General features: G+C 35.6%; 1 protein-coding gene across 2 annotated transcripts in view; it reads left to right on the top strand.

Moving 5' to 3' along the window:
- Nucleotides 1–20670, top strand: part of SLIT2 (slit guidance ligand 2) — a 345517-nt gene that overhangs the window by 297997 nt on the left and 26850 nt on the right. For both annotated transcript variants that reach the window (XM_012737490.3, XM_012737492.3), the window contains 3 exons: nt 2571–2695; nt 2819–2916; nt 4159–4298. In XM_012737490.3, the coding sequence (XP_012592944.1) occupies nt 2571–2695; nt 2819–2916; nt 4159–4298 (363 nt within the window). The remainder of the gene's footprint in view (nt 1–2570; nt 2696–2818; nt 2917–4158; nt 4299–20670) is intronic.

Genomic DNA, 20670 nt, shown 5'->3' on the forward strand with positions numbered 1-20670 from the left:
TAAAACTCAATATTTTGTTATATTCCCAAACCCAGTGCCACCAAAACAGTTGAGTGAATTTAAGAAATTATCAGAGAGGAAAGGGTATCAGAGAAAACTTGTTATCTTTATTATTTTAGCTAAACTGAATACATACAAGCCGACAATGATCTCCCTTCATATACTCATGCAGTAGTCCAGATATGAAAATGATTGAGCATAATTAGCTTTATAGGAAGTGAAATTTGATTTTTGAAAAAAAGTGGAGTTATTAGATAATGCTTATTTATCATATATAGTTAATTAGACATTTAGTAAATGAATCTTGACTATACAATAAAACTGAACAAACTGGACAAAAAGCTTGGCAGTTGTGTTACCTATATACTCTATTAAATTCTTCAAAATGTAGTCAGTTTTTTTTCCCTAAAACAATCTCTAGCTTCTCATCTAAATGCTCAACTATAATTTTTGAAAAATGTCACATTTCACAGAATGAACTTGCAGTCTATCAACCCTGCATTCCTCTATCAAAATACCAGCTTTACAAGGTTGAAAGCACAGTGACAGGCCAAAAGACATTCTCCCTCAAGGTCTTGGGAGGTTGCCAAATGAATGTTTACAGTTCTTGCATTTGCTGACTTGCTGTTTCGCTGGTGTACATTCTTAGCCGCTTCAACCTATGCCTTAGTTCCGAGTTAGATTCTTCTTTCTTCTGGCCTAGCTAAGGGATCCACTATAAATGAGATATTTCCTTTTCTGTTGCTGACTGTAAATAAGAGAACTTTAGCAAATATAACACCATTTATTGGGAGGTATTACATCAATTTCACTAACTGCTTGACCTAACTACTACCATTCATTTCTCCAGTGTCAGCTGAATAGCTAATTTTGTTGCCCTTAATTAATAAATAAATAAATTGAGGAAGGGAGTGAGAAATTAAATTTCTGTCAGGCTCATTTCAGAATTAAGCCCAGTAGTTTTCCAGCTGTAATTGCATTATTTATTCTGGTTACCAAGAAAAAGTTGAAGGGACATTGGCACTGGCACATTTTCCCAAATGACTGAAATGTCATTAGAAGCAAACACCACCACTTCCCATTAGCACAATCATCCCCAAAACTGTCATTTATTCCCAGGTAGTTAAAAATACACAGGAATTTCAATGTGGACATATTTCTGGGAGTGGGGGAGAATTTTTTCAAAAGAAACACTGAAAAATGCAGAACACTATCCTTTCTGTGAATTTTAATCCAAAACCATTATTTGAGTATATACTAGTATTTACCAGGGCAAGGGATATGAAGAGATATGGAGAATCTCTATGTCCACCATGTTAACCAACAATTCACACATGTGATCTCTAATCTGGAGAATAATTTGATGAAAAGGGATTTATGTGAGCAGAAGTCATGCAGCACTTTGGGTGAAGGTACCTTAGAAGGTTAGGGCAGTGATAGTCGGTGGGGAGGTGGGGGAGGCTGCTGTACAGTTGTCCAGATAACTTTGCTAGAAACTATATGTGATTAAACTTGCAATTGGAATTATCACTGCTTGTTCCAATAGGGATAAAGAGCTACAGAAGGATTGGTGATAGTAGAAATATAACTAATGTTTATGTTATAAAAATATTTGTCTTTTAAATGTAAAGATGTCATCCTGCCATTGTTCGTGTCAGACAGAGTTGTCAAAAGGTGGTCTAGTGAGCTCTCAAAAACGATGCAAAAAGGTATCACCAGCAGAACATAATTTTACTGAGGACAGTACAATTTCCACATTGTTAGCCATTTATCAAATAAATATATACAACCAAAGGAAAACGGCTGCAGCTAAATGTGCATGTAATCTAGACTTTTTATGGATCATGAAATTTTTAAAGGTGTGTTCCAAAACATGAGATTGCAAGTAGATATTATCCCTGTGGTGTTTTCTTCTCAGAAAAGAAGATACAGAACACTCAGTCATGATGTATTGTGCTAATAAACCAACAAATAAATTGAGTCCAAAGGATATGGGCAAGAGTATAGTGGAGATTACAGTTTTGGTTTATTTCCATATGCATAAAAGTGACAGTTTTGTATCTCCTGTAAGAACCAGAACTGAGCTAGTGTTATCTAGGCAGGTGTATTCTATTGCAGTGATGAAGTTCTACTTATTCATAAAACTTGCCCACCCTACCACACCCCCCACAGGTAGTCCTCTCTGGGACTGATGGCATACATATTCATGAAGCTGGCTGAGGTCAAGGTGCACGCAGTAGCCATGGAACACATCCACATAAGCTGGTCAGCCCATGAGGGGACTCACTCTGTGACACTGGCACCTTTAACATCAGTTACTAACCACCCAAGCTGCCAACCCAGAGTCTAACTTTGACTTCAGAGAGTCTCACAGTAAATGCCTGTGAGAAAGCCATGAACAAAACATGATGATGCTGATTTCTGTTCTTTTCATGGAAGAGGAACACATATGGATATGTGACCAACGATAATTTTTATACAAAATTTACTGTTAACAATGAAAGCATAGGAATAACTTGAAGGGACCTAAAAATAGAAAGCCTCTCTCATATTTTTCAATTAATTTGTAGGTCCTGTGGACATCAATATTCTAGCTAAATGTAATCCCTGCCTGTCAAATCCATGTAAAAATGATGGTACCTGTAATAGTGATCCAGTTGACTTTTATCGATGCACCTGCCCTTATGGTTTTAAGGTAAGTGGAAGCTGTTGTAAGAGCTATGATTTGAAAATGTAGCTTTCCTCAGTGTGTGTTTATTATTCTACTGTGCTTTGTCTGTGACTTCCATTAATCTGTAATTGCCCATTTCTTCTCCAGGGACAGGATTGTGATGTCCCAATTCATGCGTGCATCAGTAACCCATGTAAACATGGAGGAACTTGCCACCTAAAAGAAGGAGAAAAAGATGGATTCTGGTAGGTAATTAGTCTATGATCTTCTGTGTCTGAAATTTAGAGCAAGAATAACTAAGAAAACATGCATTTTCCTTTACAAAACAAAGAACATAGGTTTTAAAAGAATGCCAGAGTAAGGGCAATATCTATTGGTCCCTCTCAGAGATATTGCAATATTAGAAACAAATGGAGACACCACAGTATTTTCAGCCTGGGATGCTATAAAATCAAAACGAATTTACCAACGTGCACATATGCAAATAATGATTAATCAAGTCAGATTAGGGAAAGACAAAGAATTGGCTCCATTATACTAATTAATAGCCAACTGGTACCCTTCTGAAAGTCATATATTCATCTGTTGTTTTACTTATTGCTTTAACAGACAATATGTAATGATAAGATGTAGGTCCTACTGAAACAGGAAATTAATGATTTATTTCAAAGACACAATATAAGTAGACAGACATGCTGTGAACAATCTTAGTCTGGAGTTATTTAATCATATGGTACAATTACTTCAGATGTACTTCATGAATTATGAAATGGAGTTCTTTATTAAATGATGCTAATAATTTCACATAAGAATGCTAACCTACTACTAAAGCTTGTTAGAAATTTCACTTTTTAGAAGAAATATACTTAATTTATTCATTCTGTTATAAAATTATCTCTTATTCATCTAGACTGTATTCAAAGATTATTCTGAAATGTACTCAAGATTAAAAATACAATGTTTGATGCCAGAGGAAAAAAAATGCATTTATTGAGACTGAAAGAGAACATTTGCATTTTGTAATCATATTGAAGACAAAAATCTTATTTTCAGATTTATTTTTGTTTTAAGACATCAAAGACATTATACCTAGGATAGTAGATGTTGTAATTTTTAAAAATCAGAACTAATTCCTCCTCATTTATGAGCAAGAAAGCATGAATTATTTTATTTGAGCATAACTCGAGAGTCTATGGAGTAAAACTTTGCTTATGTTTTAGACCTAGAAATATATAAGTTATATTAACTTTTAAGACCATGGAGCCATTTGCTGTTTTGGAGCCAGTATAAATGTTTTTGAACGGTTTCTGATTTGGTGGATATTACCATAAATTGACGTTTACAACATGTCATTTAAAAGCGTTTTAAAAATCAATTTCTTAGATTTAAAAGCTCTGTAGTTAATGAGTGTATTTATGCTTTTTTCAATATTTAGAACACATGGTTTTAAAATGCAGTAAAAAGATTGTTTTCTTCCTGGCATTCAGGTGTATTTGTGCTGATGGATTTGAAGGAGAAAATTGTGAAGTCAATGTTGATGATTGTGAAGATAATGACTGTGAAAATAATTCTACTTGTGTCGATGGAATTAATAACTACACATGCCTTTGCCCACCTGAGTATACAGGTATGAAGAATAGGAAATATTATTTATGTCTTCGGTGTATCTGTTCGAAAGCATAACTGGCATTGTGTTATATATGTTGAATAAACCATTGTGTTATTCAGTAACTGGTAGGTGTTTTGAAAATTAGATGTAATATAAATAACACAAGGACTTAAAGATGATTTCAGCCAAACAAATTAAAGACCCAGCAAGTTCAGTTCAAACATGTATATCTATCATAAAGTTATGCTATCCAGCAAATAAAGGAGAAGCTATTGTGCTGAAGCTTTTAGTCCCACAATTCAGTGGCATTTTACTGCAAACCATTTTCCCTCTGCAAACAAACCCACCAACACATATGAAAAGAAGGTAAAGGGGAAGAGCCAAAACATAATTAAGTATTTGTGATTACTCATATCCATACTCATTTCTTCACTAGTGAATGTTTACCTCTAGTAACCCATGTCCTTCAAAGTAAAACTCAGTCAGGAAGATGGTGAGCATTTCAAAGAGTCTTATGAAACCATCACCGTTTTTTCTGATGCTTTTTTCTCTTTAGGTGGTAAATCTCATAAAACTACCCAAATTGCTAATCTTCCCCCCTGTTTAAACCAATTTTCTATAAAGTAAACATCAAGTGTATGACTTGTCTGTATTGTTGGAACATCTGTTTGATTGATTTTTCTGGCGATGGAAAGAAACTTCATAGTTTTCTTTTATCCTTAATAAATCATGTAAAGTTGATAGAGAAAAAGAGAACGCTACACATTTTTATTTGTTAGAAAAAATGGAGAAGTAATTTCTATCACTTTATTCAAAGTTACCATTTTCATTTTTCTGGGTATATTTCATTAATTATGTCCATTTCTATGTAATTTAATACATAGTTAAGAATATCAGAGGGTTAAACAAATATGTAGGTGACTAAAGTTAACATCTCTAAATATAAAAGAAGGACACACATCTGCATAATTAAATTTTCCTAAGGATTAGTTTGAAACTCATTGAAATTAAGTACGGATATTAAACTTTGCATTTTACTAAGTACCTTTGTTGATGGGAAAATGCTGGATAGAATAATGAGGTTGTAAAGCTGCCTTTTCCTTGGTCATCTGTTTTTTTTTTTTTTCTTCTTACACCAGTAAGACACCTGATGGCATGTAAAGTAATATCATACCAAACATGTTCTACTACACATATACAGCCCTTAGACTGCTTGGTGGGCAGAATTTGAGCATTCTTTGATATTTTGCACTAACGAAGGACAGCAAGTGTATCCAACTACACCTACTCTAAAGTGGCTGGAAAGCATTTGGGTGTTACATAGCTTTGACTTTCACACCAATTACCTGTGTCACACCTCAGATACTTTCCATTAGCCCATGTGCCCTGATTCTGGAGCCACTGGAGCTACCCTGAGAATCTGAGCTTTACTGGATGGGCTGATTTAGACTTGTATGAAAAGCTCAGTGTTTACATTAAAATATGTTACCTAGACCCTTCTTAGGATAGAATAATGCTCTTTTTCCATCATTGTTCTGGTCACTAGAGAAAGGGATTAAGAACTCAGTTAATTTCAGGGGCCTCCTTAAAGCAACCCACTCTGACTCCACCAGAAAAATTGGACCCAAGCATTTCAAGCCCACTTTGGCTAACTAATGTCTTTCTAAACAGAAACCAGGGATATATATCCTGATAAAAACCTAGGTTTGGCAGCAAGGCTGTACGTATCTTTTTAATGGTAATTTATGTTAGGTGGTAGACTCTCCTGAGTTGATTTTGAAAGGTCTCGTGCTTTGGCTTTATTCCTGCTATTATTCCTCATTCTTATCCTTTCTTTTGAGTCTTTGTCTTACCTGCTAACCTTACTTCATTTCCCAAGCTCCTTTCCTACACCAGCTCCTCTTGAACACACATTTTCTCCTATCCTAAGTGACCAGTTCAGAAAAATTTCCTCTAAGAAGTGTTATGAAGAACTCAATTCCCTAACTATTTCAGAGCTCTTACTTGAAACTTACCATGAACATCCAAAGCTTAACAAAACCATTTTTAGCCAAAATGTGACATCTATAAAAGCTGTCATGTGGAAACCTGCCACGTCTTGTCAAGAGCCCTTTAGTTCTCCACAAGAACTGAGACTGTTTAATCCTTTCACTTAACTATTGCAAATGTCAGTTTGCCTTAATTTGAACAAAGGATCGACAAAAACTAAACTCAACTCAGAGAAACTAAAAAACTAAACTCAGAGAAAGTGCATGGAATGCAGAGCATGAAGACATTACCGTAGTAACTTTGGACTGGGTCCTGTGGGCATGAAGAGTTTGACAATTTGGCATTAGAGAAGATATCTAAATAGGGCAAATTTATAACTCATCTATTAACTGTAGTATTTTTATGCATATGTGAAATGAGCTCATTTACAAAATTTCAAACAACCATCTGCAGATTTTGAAATCAGTGGCACATAAGTGGCCTTTAATTATAAAGAAATATAAATGGGGCTCTAGAGTCTCATGTTCTGCTTCATCCAAGTTTGCAGTTAGGGAGAAATTTTCTTATAATGTGATTATACTGTTTTAAGTTGAAGTTCAGAATCTGATTAACGAGCATAAGATCTGTGAACAGAATTCCTGTTATGCTCAGAGAATATAATAATTTTGTTATTGTTTAAAAATCATGCCAGTCCACACGTTGCTTTTTCCTTTGAAGATTTTTTACTGTATAGTCCAAAGGCGTTCTAATGAGAAAGTAAATTCTGTTTAATAGAGGCAAATAAAACTTAATAGAAAACCTTGTAAATTATTATGGTGAAAATATTTGCATTTCTCTTCTATGTCAAGAGTCAGAATGGACATAATATTGTCGATGGGAAAAATTCAGAGATCTGAGAGCAATCTGACAGAGAAGTCATGATGTGTGGTGAGCAGGCTCCAAAACACGGCTAGAAATATTCAAAATAAAATGATCCATTATTGGGGAATTTATTAAACTTTATTTAAGCCCTGAGTGATCAAAAGAATCACAGTAAACAGTTACTGATTTTTCAGAGTTGAATATTCTCTGCTCTTTCCTGCTCCAGGTATTGACAACGTAAATTGTAAGGGTTGATCCTGTTTTGCCGTTATCTAAACCTCGCTGTAACCTCCCATTGCCAGTCACCAAAACTATTCTTCTCCACCTGCTTCAATCCATCATCTATCTGCTTATATAATGCGTGACTGTTGATTTCTAGTATGTTTTAGACAAGTTTAATTTTTGAAGAGTTGAATTCACTGTGATTCTAAATTAAAATCTCTGTGCTAAGTATAGGGAAAGTAGCACTTTGGAATTGTCGAACAAAATAATTTAAAATTAATTCTCGGATTTTAATTTTAGCTTGAGAAACTTGGTTTTGATTTTATTTTTGTTCAGTCAATTTTTGTTTATATTTGTTTATTTTTGTTAAATCAATACCTTCTTTCCAAAAACAAGACATTTCTTAGAGGTAAATTTCCAGGAATTCCTTAAATTATACAAGCTCCAAAACTATGAAAATGAAAATTGTAAACATACACCCCTGTTGAACAAAAAAAATGGACACCTCTTATTAGACTCTGGTATTAACTTAGGTGTTTAATTGAAACACATGCTTTTTTATATTTCCCAACAGTAAAAACCCTGGAGCTGCTATGTCAAGACTTTGTCTTAATTAACCCTGTGCTTATGGCACCATATGCAAGTATGATACAAAGTTGGTCACATTTTAAGCCCTCATATTGCTTAGTGGGATTACATAAATTCAGTAAAATGAAAGTTTTCATTCCAACTGGGCATGTAAAGTCTTAGGATATATTCTGTGAAAAAAATTCGGAACACTTTAATTTTTCATTTTATACCCATTATCTCTTTGTTTTCCAAATCTCTGACACCCATGCACAAGCCATTCAGTGTACATCTTAAACAGTAAAGCTGCTGGTTGTTATATCACCTGGTTTAGACGCAGATCTCTAGCTCCCTGTGATGGCGTTTACCTTTTGCCTCATTTTCTCCATGTTTGTGCGTTTGGCCCGGCTGTAGGTAAGAAATCTAAGCCTTGCTTCAGTTTGCTCTCTCACCCTGGCTTCTCTGTTGTTAATGCTGCGCGTTGGCTTCATGTGCTCTGCTGTTGTACCGCAATGTAAAAAGTCTTTTGTCTCTTCTGTCTTTGTCGCTGCCAGCTGCTAATCTGAATGAGGTGGAAAAAGGTTAGTTGCCTTTTTAAGTCTATTATGATTTTCATTTTAGTTTCCCTCTTTCTTTTAAAGCTACGTAGATTTCACTGTGTGTACACTCTAAAAGGAATGTTGACAAACTATGAAATCTGAAAGCAATATGTCAAATCATTCATTCCGATGCTTGATATATGTGTAGCTATGCCAAACACTGCAAAATGGGCCTCTGACATGCACTTTATCCATTTTTACAAGACTATAATAGAAACTCTTTGAGTGGAAAGAGGTGACTAAAAAAAGGGACTAATATTTTTATTTGTCTATATGCTTTTACTTGTGAAATATACTATGAATGTGCATTATTTCTATAATGAAAAGCATGGGTCATTTAGTACAGTAGTAGATAGGCTGTAGACAGAAAAATTTTAAAGTAGTAGGAATTTTCCCATAACCTTAAATCAATATCTTTAGTGGTTTAAAACATGAAAAATATTTGAAGATGTATACATTTATTGAAACATTTCATCAAACAAGTATCACAAAGCCCAAGAGGTTGATTTATAAAATGCCATTGTCAAATTCATATTATAGGATTCTATGAGTTACTAGGGAGTATTTTTAAAGCAGAAAAAGAGCCATACAATGGTCAATGGTCACGTGTCTCCCGAAATACATCAGGGCCCAGGAAAGGGAGCCATGGAATTATTAGAATGGTAACTATGTTTTGGGAATCATCATGGAATCTTCATGAAATTTTATCTTAGAGACTCAATTTTAACTAATAACATTGGATTTGTGATCATTCAGCTTATCAAAAGTCTTCAAGTACCAACAGCAGGCACAGTGTCCTAAAAGGAGCACAATATGTGCTTGTCTTGATCGTTTCTGTGGTATATGAAGCATTTGCAGTAGGATCATAAGGCTAATATGGAAATATAGAGCAGATATGTCTGTCTCCGCTTGCTATAGACTTCATTTTTTTTCTGTTGCATTGTTTGGGTGATTTACTGTGTTTGCTCACTTCTTCTTACTGTGTGCAGAGTTCTGTTAAAAAACATGAAAAAATGGTTTTATATTTTAGAATATAAAAATATATGCTCTTCTTCGTGGATCCATGCACCCAATACCTTCCTTAGTCAAATTTCAACTTTTCTTTTTACAATAACTAAACCAGTTGATGGTCTGGGGCAGGGGTGTCTAAGGTCTTAGTCTGTTTCAGAAACATAATGGCGATTATTCCATCACAGGAATATGTCCTTAAATAGTTACATATACTCTCAGCAACAAGGTGCAGTCGTGTTTTAAATCACCATGCGGTTTGGTGTGTTGACTCAATTTCATGCTTATGTTTATAAAAGATCTCCTTTATTTCCAAGAATTTGCAGCTGACTGAATTTGCTTTTAAATACAGTCCAATCAGTCTCTGTATTTTTAATCCAAAATGTGATTAGAAATAGAATTTTACTTTCTTTATAGCACCTAGGGTAATATTCCCAAATAAAGGAAACCTCTGTAATTAGTTGACATACTGTGTTAATTTTTTTAAAACCTCCGTAGTTTATGTGAGCAATACAAATGTGGCCAATAACTTTTATAAAACAACAATAAAGCACTTACTCAGCACTTATACAAACTTTGTACATAGGGGCCCAGATACAGACACGTCTCCCTGACCCCAGGACGTGCACTCTGATTTGGGGACTTCGCTGGAGCTAGTCCCTTCTTCCTCACTGCTGTCTTCCAAGCTTTGCTTCTTCTTCCCTATCTCACAGTGGCTCCCACTAATGGTTTATGCCAAACAAACTTTTCTTCTGCTCTCCCTGCTGTCTCTTCTGCTGCCTATATACAATTGTCCATATGTATGTTTGAAAAGAATAAAGCTGTAGGTACAAAATTTCAAATGCAGACAAGCAATCTATTTTATCTGGACGTGAAAAAAACAAAGCACCCAATCAATGCCTGTATGATTAATTAATTAATTCCCCTGAGAACGAGGCTGCCTTCCATTCCATAGGGCAAGTGCTTAATTTGTGTAGGTAATGGGAAAAGCTCAGGTTTCTCCTCCTGGCACTAATATTTATAAACTCTGCAACTTCTCCCAGTCTTCTTTTTCCTGTGAAGCAAGGATAATGACATCTGTCCTACTTCACGTAGACATTTGAGAATAGCATGTAAGAATGTAGAGGAAAACATTTTAAAATGGTAAATGTCTATACTGCAGAAATATCAGGGGCTCCCTTGTGCTACAGGTTTAAGTTTTGCATTACCTAATTCCAGCTATCCTCACTTCAGTGACATGGTTCAGATTTATGGGATGCCATTCCTGTTGACAAAATAATTTTTATAGGAATTTTGATGAAAATTATCCAAAGTAAATTATATGTATGAAGGAATTTCTCTCCCCATATCTTTCAGTTCCATCTCTATTATTATTTACTTTTGCTTTCTATGCTCACTATATGTGGAAAGACTTTATTTTGGGATATAAGCCTTTGGTTCTCTTTACCCCTTTACCTAGAAGTATAAGGAAATATTGAATACTGAAGAACTCTTGGATTTAGCTGAGTTAGATTTTTAGGTTTTGTGTATATTTTGAGATTTTTTTCATAATCTCTTAATAACAGTGACTTCTTCTGTTATTAATTCTGCATCTAGATGTACAAGGTCTTTATATCAAAATCAATATAGTTTAAAACATACTTGTGAACCTCAAATAAGGGAAACTAAAGTTGCAGTCTGTTTTAACTAGAGAGAATACTTTGGAAGCCTAGTAATATTGCGCGGTTTACATTTGTCTTCCACCTTTCAAAGCTTTCCTAAGTGCATTTGAATCACAGAAAACATTTTAAAGATTTCTGTTTGCTGTTTAGCTAGCAGGCAGTGCCCACTGAGCCCAGAACAACAATTTAAGCTAACCACAACTTATTGAATCTAATTTGGATTTATTTATTTTGAAAACTGAGTTAAATATTTTCTGGAGTTTCAGTAGCTGTTGGAATTGGCTATGTTATTAAGCCTCAGTGTTCCAATAAGGAAGTACTAAAAAACACCTACTTTTCTGTTTATGTATTTGGAGAGGTAAGATTTTTTTCATTTAAAAATGCAGAAGATGTTTATTGAGAAAATACCCTATGCAAGATACCATACTAAGCACTGAAAGTGATACAGAAATCCATAAAACATTACCCTTGTCTGCCAGGCAAACTCTTTGGCTTTGATTCTTGACTGCAAGTTCAGATCAGGTCAGATTTTTCTCAGTGTACAGCTATACCTTCTCATATCCCAAGAACATCCATAACATAGTATAGCTCCTTTACTAGTTTGTTAGTAAAGAAAAACACACTTTCTGAATATGGACACTGATCAAACTCTCTGGCAGACAAGGGGTATCAAGCAACTCATTTTATATCATTTAGAGCACAAAAAATGAAAACCAAAAAATGATTTCCCTTCATTGAAACATCTTAATATTGATATCTATAGCATGTTTTCTTGTTACTTTCTATTTTGAATTGTGATTAACTTTATCTCATGGTGTTTCTCCATGGTGATGTTCTGATGTTTCATATGTAGCATTTTGCACACATTTCACACAAAGAGATCATCTGTCAGTGCCTAAGGTATCTTCAAGAACTCAGGGGCCCCTAGTTTTAGTTCTTCATATTTCTATACTAGCAACTAGATTCAATTAAGTTTAGAAAAGTGGGGGCAGTCTGGATAGTTTGTTGATCATATTTTGAAGGTCAGTTAATTATTTCCAATTAATAAGACAAGTTTTGGAATAGTGAACACTAAAAAGAAAGCATCAGATTATTAAAAGGAACCCTCAAGAAAAGGTGGCCCTTTTAAAAAATAAGCAACAGAAACACCCTGTTCTTAAGTAATCCTTTACTTACTGATGGAAATAAAGCCAATGATTACTGTCACCACTGTTAAGAATACTGAATATTCAGATTGAAGACCCAGCATATGCCTGTGTTACTGTGCCGTGGTGCCTGAAATTATAACCTTGAGTACAATATGTAGCAAATAGGGATGATCTGGTTCAGCAAGAGGAGAACCAGGTCCAATTCAGTTAAGCTGCCATAGGATGACTCCCATAATCCCATCCCATATCTACTTCCTACTATAGTTCATCAGTCTCTCTGCCACATTTCAAGGTCTGTGAGAAGAGAGAATGTTTCTGTTTATGTAAATAAAGATCAAATGTGGAATGTACACTTTAGTAACTATTAAAATGTATAGTATTGAGTTTATAAAATTTGGTAATGAGAAACATTCAGGTCCATTCATCTTAACCGTTCTCAAGCATGCCGTTTAAATGCTGACACACACAGTTCCTGCATCCTAGAGCTCATCCTTCTCCGTTTCCTATTGAGACGGTCATTGTTTGACAGAAGAAATTGTAGGGGTATCTGGGAGCCAACAGATTACCCTTCTAGTCCAGCCAGCAAGGAAGTACCTCAGGGTAGGATCTCAGAACACAGGTCTGCTACCAGCTTTTCTTATTCCTGCTCTGCTTTCTTACATTGTCCTTAAAGCAATCTGAGTCTCATTATTAACATTTCAAAAGCATTTTCCTGCAAGAAGCAATGAAATCAGTGCTCTCACTTTTTTTTTCCATTGGAGTACATAATTTGCTAATGAATGTGATGGGAACAGAGAGGAACAAAAATATAAATAAGGTGATCCTTTGCCCTCAAGCAGCTTACTTTTAAGAAATTAAATCTCATTTATTTTATCCAGTTGGTTGCTTCTTTTTGATATCTTCCCTTGCTGAGCTAATTCAAAGAGAGTAAAATTAGTACCATTTTATTCAGACTTTTCTTGAGCCAAGCAAGAGCTCAAAATGCAAATATTTGAAGAATGATGTGTTTGACCCTCCTAAAATCTGCGTCCTGGGGATTCTTCAGGAACTCAACCAGACTTCCTCCCTTGTTGTGGATATACTTGAAAATGTCATAACTGATTAAATTTAACACTAGAATTCTTGTCCAGTTATTCAGATCACTGTCTTAAATTTCCTCTCCATTATTACTAATATTACCAGTCCTTTCTCATTTATAAAAAAAAAAAAAAAACTAGTTTGTTACAATTGATGAATAGGAACAAAAACAGGCTGCAGTGTCAGCTCCAGAACACTCCACACCCCCTTCATACATCTGTGATCCCCAGAATGCACTGTGAGATTTTATCTATTTGAGAGAGATGAAACTAATCTACTTACATTAGAAGAAGGGTAGCAACAGTAGCAACAGTTAAATGTTCTAGTAACACCATATACTGGTATCCAAAATTACTTTTGTTATAGATATGTCCAACCTGAATTAAAAGGGCTAACTTTTAGAACAATTAGTGATGCTCCATCATTAATTGGGTACCCTTTCTTATTGTTCCATTTATTGTAAAATAATATTTTAAATAGTGATTTGAGTTGGAAAAACCCAGAAATCTTGATCTGTTGACAAAATGACCAACCTCCTTTCTGCTAAGCAGGCTTTGGGGACTAAATAAGACTAGCCAATACATACTTTTGCCCAAATTTCTTGGTAAATAGAAAGCAATTAATCATTCAACTGATAACTCATCAAAAATTTTCTATCTATAATGAACATGATTTATTTTACAAAGAGAACAAATCTTTTCAGGGGTAATGATATATTTTGGAACTGTGTAATATAGTTTTCACTAATACTTAAAAATAATAATGCCATTTAGCCCAGTTTCTAGGCCAAAATGCTGTCCATATCCCAATCACTAAAAGAAACTTAAGGAATAGTGGACAATTACATGTTCGTCTTATTTCTTTGAATTTTCCATAGGGTCACTTCTCCAGGGTAAATACTTTGTCATACTCATCTTTTAATCATTTGCTGGATCGAGCTCAAAAAATTTCTTCCTAACATTATGTATTATGAAAGTTAAACTGAAGCAGTCTTTTTGTTTGTTTAATAAAAAATCCTCACTTTATCTGAGATAGAGTATAAACTAATGTAAACACATGTAAACTAATCCTATTATAAACAGTGACTTTCCTTTTACACTATTCTTACTCTTTTCAGGAAACATTTTATGCTAACTTCCATAAATCTTCATTATTTGCTAAAGGATCACTATAGTTTTCAACAATGCCACGAGTGAAACCAGTAATTGTTTTTTTAAAGAAAAAAGCATGCTTAAGAAATGTGAGAGTATGTGCAGGAAATGTAAATCAATTCGGGTATTCTCCATTTCATATCAGTTTTGATGTCTTTGACATATTTAAGTGAATAAAACACTTTCCAGATTATTATTATACTTAATGACAGGATACATATTATTAATAGTGGATATCAATTGCAGCTGTCATTCAAAGTTCAAGGTAATCTCTATACTTATTGAAAAGTTGGTGAAACAAGGCATTGGACTCACTTTTTCCCCTTCTGCAAGACACAGTAGTCTTTGGTTCTCTTTCCTTTGCCACCTTTTTAGTATCCTAAGGAGGAGAATCTTCATTAATATTTTATGGTCTGTTCTGCAAGCCCTAACTGGTAACACCAGCTCCTTTTGAATAGAGGGGAAAGGGTTGATTACTTTGTAGAGAAGCTTCTGGCCCCACAGTGAATGTAGAGCTCAACTACACTGCTGTTTTACATTTATACCTTGAGTCTTTTGAAGCACAGAGATCCTGGTCATGGGCCACTCCTTCAATTTTGTGCAACATTTATTACAGACTCTGACTATAGGAGAAGCTCAGAGTCCTAAAATAAAATTGGAGACAAAGGAGATATAACCACATGGAATGAAATGAGAGGAAAGAGGCATAAGAACTTTTAAAAAGAAAGAAAGAAATAGTAGCATCAGTTGAAAGTTTTATTCCCTACCATAAACCTCCAGTAATTTGGAATGTACTACCTGTATTGGTTTGGCAGGCCTGCCGTCACAAAGTATGCAAACTGGGTGGCTTTTTAAAGAACAGACTTTTACTGTATTAGAGTTTTGGAGGCTAGAAGTCTGAAATCAAGGGGTCCAAAATGTTGGTTCCTTTTGAGGGCTGTGAAAGAAATATCTATTCCAGGCCTCTCTACCTGGACTCCCTGTGTTTCTTCACATCATCCTCCCTCTATGCTTGTCTTTCCTTGTGTCCAGATTTTCCTTTTTGATAACATCAGCTGTATTGAATTAAGGCCCACCCCAATGATTTCATTTTAACCTAATTTTCTTTGTAAAGACTTCATATCTCACTAACGTCACATTCTGGGGTACTAGAGAACTCTAACTTTTTTTTTCCCCTGGGAAGGGTAGGGGGGAGACACAGTTCAACCCATAACACCACATCAGTATATTTAAAACTCTTGATGTTTGTGCCAGAAAACTTGGTCTTCTTCCAATGTTCTATGTCACTGAAAGGTACATCTAGATATACATACCAGAAACCTGGAAGTCCCACACAACTCCATCTCTCTTATCTAAGCTCATCTAATCCATCACAAAGTCCTATTTGTTTCACTTCCTAAACATCTCTATGGGCCATCCATGCCTCTACCCACTCTCACCAGAGCCCCAGCTGCCATCTCTCATGTGCACTTGTATCTGCCCCTCTGCACTCCGTCATCCCCTGGAGACAGAATGTTCTTTCCAAAGTGCAGCTATCATCTGGCCATGCCCCAACTCAAAACCCTTCAGTGGCAGCCCATTCTCACACAATGCAGACATTCATCCCTATGGCCCTGGCAACCTCTGTGGCTTCTCTGGCACTCGTGTTCTCCTGGGCTCACTCGCCATCTCTCCAGCCTTCATTCTCCAGGCTGCCTCCTGCAGGACCCTCTGCCAGGGCTTTTCATTCCCCACTTCATCCTCGCCTCCAAGTCTCACTTCTGCAGGAGAGCCTCTCCTGTCCTCCTTCAGAGAGTCAATCCCTCTTCTAGAGCACTGTGAAATTTTCCTGCCTAGCCTTCCTCACAGAGGCAAGCATATATGTGCAATAGTCCCCCCCTTATCTGAGGGGGTGCATTCCAAGTCCCCCAGCGGATCTCAGAAATCACAGATAGTATTGAACCTGATTGCTGTCAACCTAACACGTTTCTGTTCTTGTCTCCCACCCACAAACTGAACACCTTTTCCATCTTAACTAAACACTTATCAAGCACTGTAAACATAACTTTTGCAGTTGGAGGTTTGACTACAAAACTAGCATGAATTTCATTTTTCTTCACAATTTCACAGAGAGGAGACAGATTCATTTTGACCATAGATCTTAGCAACCTCAGCATACGATTTATATTTCTTTCCTTATTAGCCAAGAACTTCCACCTTTTCACTTAATGGAAGCACTTTACAGCTTCTCTTTGGCATATCTGTATTGACAGCATCGCTACGCTTGCACTTTGGGGCCATTATTAAGTAAAATAAGTGTTCCTTGAACACAAGCACTGTGATACCTCCACAGTCGATCTGATAACCGAGACAGCTCCTAAGTGACTAATGGGTGTGGGCAGTGTCTACAGCAGGATAAGTTGGGCACAGAGATGATTTATAACCTGGGCAGGATGGAGCAGAAAGACTCAAGATTTCACCAAGCTATTCAGAAAAACATTCAACTTAAAACTTACAAAAAATTCTAAGGAGGAACTATTGTAATGAGAAATTATTGAATTACTGGATTAATACCATTTTCCCCCTACTCTTCCGTATAAGCCCCATGAGAATAGAAATAGTTTTTGTTGTTGTTGTTGTTTATCATTATACTCCTAGCATTGACATAGGTTCCAATACATAGTGGCACTCAAAATATATGGTGATATTAAAAATCTGATTTCCTGTAAGAATCATTAGAAAAAGCTGTAGGAAATAGGAAGATCACTCTGTAAATATTTAGGAATAACTCTATAGAATAGTCCTAAACTATTTCAGTAAGTGTGGTAATGAGAAATGTAAACAAAAAGATAACTTAAGATTCTAGGAAAGACATATAAATGAAGGCAAAAGGAAGGGTCCCTTTGCATTTAAGAAGGTAGGAACATTAAAATTGATTAGGTCCAAGGATCTAAAATGAAACAGGAGGTGAAGCCAAACTCCAGGTACTATCTTTTATAAGAACCATCAAAGTGCATTGAGGTTTCTGCCTCACTACAATAATACTCTCTGTATTGGTACCACAGGGGCCTCTGGCACATGCTGACACTTTGGTTTTACCACTGAATGCAGTAATGTTGTTTTGTACAGCTAAGCGTGCTGCTCCCTCTGGTAACTTGCTGTCTGCATTGTCTGTCGTTTTAGAAGAATTTTCCTTTTTAGAGCCACAGTTGACCTTACACGTCTCCAGTTCCAGAGCTTCATTTTATTGATGAAGAACTGAGGCCCAGAACAATAAAATAGTTCTGCAACCAGTCAGCTCTTTTATATTGAATGCTATTGCACAAGGCCATTCCAAGAAGTAATGTAGCTAACCAAATGTCATTTCACCCAGTAAGAATAGCTTCTCCCTGGGATTTCTTTATGCTGGTTCACTCTTCATTCCAAGAAGAGCACTACAACTCTGATGATCCAGCTTTTACTGCTCCACCTAGAAGGTGACTGTAACATGCATCATCCATATCAGGCCACCTATGTGAGTGCATGGGGGAACTATTGGCAATTACCTTGGGACAACAGGTGCAAACCGGGACTGTCCTGAGCAAGCCAGGATGCACGGACACATTAATACCCCATGAAATTCTTCAGAAAAAGCATGTCCACAGATGTTCAGTAGGTAATGAATTATATCTCCTCTTCGAGAGTGGGTCTTTGAAAAATCATCCCCATTTCGGAAAGCGAATATCATCACTCTTGTTGCTCTCCTTCACAGCTCATACTAGTGTTACTGTGGAACTTGTTCATTCCCAGTTCCACCCTGTGCTATACTTACCTGACAGACATGATCAGAAAGAGCTGATCTAGGAACTAGACATAACTTTATTAGCAAAAAAAATGCCTCTGTTTAGGACATGTGGTTCTTTTTCTTCAGAAAGTTCTGGCATGACTGGGTTATTGTTTACCAGCCTGTATTACCAGTTATAGCAGATTATTCACTAACCTTGCTTACCCTGAAGACGGCTTACCAATAAGCCCTCTTTTCTCTCCAACACATAAACAGCTGCACATATACACCCCCCCCCAACTCTTTAACCTCTCATCAACAAGAAATATAAAAACTAGAATCATAAAGAAAATTAATTTCCTCATCTGATCAAAAGTGAAATCACAAATGCCAGGCAACCATTGTGTTCCACACTATTGCTTTATCACTGGGGACTTTTAAGGGTCCAGGACCAAAAGTAAATAAATAGGACTTCCTAGGATTTAGTGGAGTAGGTTGAAGCCTGGATCATGGAGTCAAGGTTTGTCTAGACCTCTGTCTCTTGAGAAGTTCGTGGGCACTGACATTTAACCTGTATTCAACCACATTTCCCTAAACCACTCCAGTGGGCTGACATCTTTCTTGATGCTGAGTTAAACATATCAAGATCTGCTTGTAGGGTAATCAATTATAACACTATGTATATTAGAATAAAGATCATTTTCCACTTTTCCTTTCTGTCACCTTCTGTTTTATTATCTCAGGAAGGGAGGCAGACATTGATAATATTATTTTAGCCTCTGGACCATCAAAAAAGCAAATTTAAAAATTATTCTCTGTTTTTTTTTTTTAATAACTCACTGCTAGCTCTGACTACATATGTAGCAAAAATAAAAACCAAACAAAAGTTATATAATGAACTCAGAATACTATAAGGTTTGGGGAATTTTTAATAGTAGTAACTAAGGATATATTAGCTCACTAATGTTAATGTCTTTTATTTTCCATCTTCCTGGAAAACCAATGCAGTTTTTAACTGTCTAATTTTCCCTTGTGGGTGGAGAAGTGGATATCCACTCCAGCATTTGTCTACAGAGCTTGCTACAACATATCTTATATTGACCTCCTAAATCTCATCACTGTGGAACACTATTTCAAAAGCTGTTTTTCTCCCAAATACAGCAGAATCCAATATAATTAGGACAAATTAAATAGTTCAATGGAAACATTTATTTTAACATTCACTCAGGGAAAATTTAAAGTAATGTTTAAAGAGAAGAGAACCAGCTATGTTATTATTAATGATGAATGACTAATTAAGTAAAAATTAAATAGAAATATATAAAGGCTAAAATGAAATCCAAGTTGAATATAGATCAAAACAGAATTCTTGCTTTTAAAAAGCATGACTATTTCTTTCAATGCCTATTATTTGAGTATGTCACCGTAGCACACTCTAGGAAGATATAAAAGCAAATGCAGTAAGGATTTTGCTCTCAGTGATCTTACAGTCAAGAAAGGGAATGAGATAAACACTAATGATATAAAATGCATACATAACAGTGCAACTCTACAATCTTACCTTATATGGTTTTCATGAATATTAAGTGACTACATATTTATACAATGTTTACAACTGTCTGGCACACAGTAGTAAGCACTATATAGATGTTCATTAAGTAAATAAGTACATACAATATATGTGCCATAAGTTTGGCACAAGAGAACATGACATGTAAAATTGTAGATAGATAACAAGTGGTTGAAAAGATCTAGGATGATTCCATAAAGAAGGGGACATATAATGGATGAGAAACTTGACAACAAAACTTTTAAAGGATGTTTATTAAAGCAAAATACACCCAGGCTAATGGTTATGATAAATTCAGAAAACAGTAAATGGACCCAGGTGACCAGGGTATAGGATGGAAGACTGAGGTTTAAAAGTGAGTTAGACAGCAATGTGATGCAAAGAATGCTTTTGTAATATTTATTAGCATTATAATGTTTGGTGATAATAAAGAGAATCAAATTATTTTTGAAGTCGTCAACCAATTTTATCAGAATCAGGTGTATAGCTATGTAATGGTCACTAAGAACTATCATATACAACCTCAGCAATGATTATTATTGCTATTAAGTTACTCATATAGAGGTAAGGAATACTTGTCATTGATGTAGGTTTTTATGTTCAAGTTGGCATGCTTAGTCTTAAAGCTGTTGATTACCATCTGGTTATCCAACAATTTCTTAGAACTGTCTCCATTCTCTTTTCCATATTAAGTCTATGGAGAAATTCCTTGTGGAAAAGAAAGAGTCATCTCTTTTTTTTCTTCTTGCAGAGATGAAATTCACTGTTATTTCTCCAGCTCAGGCTTTCTCTGCT

Source organism: Microcebus murinus, chromosome 3 (genome assembly GCF_040939455.1).
Source record: "Microcebus murinus isolate Inina chromosome 3, M.murinus_Inina_mat1.0, whole genome shotgun sequence".
NCBI classification, from domain to species: Eukaryota; Metazoa; Chordata; class Mammalia; order Primates; family Cheirogaleidae; genus Microcebus; species Microcebus murinus.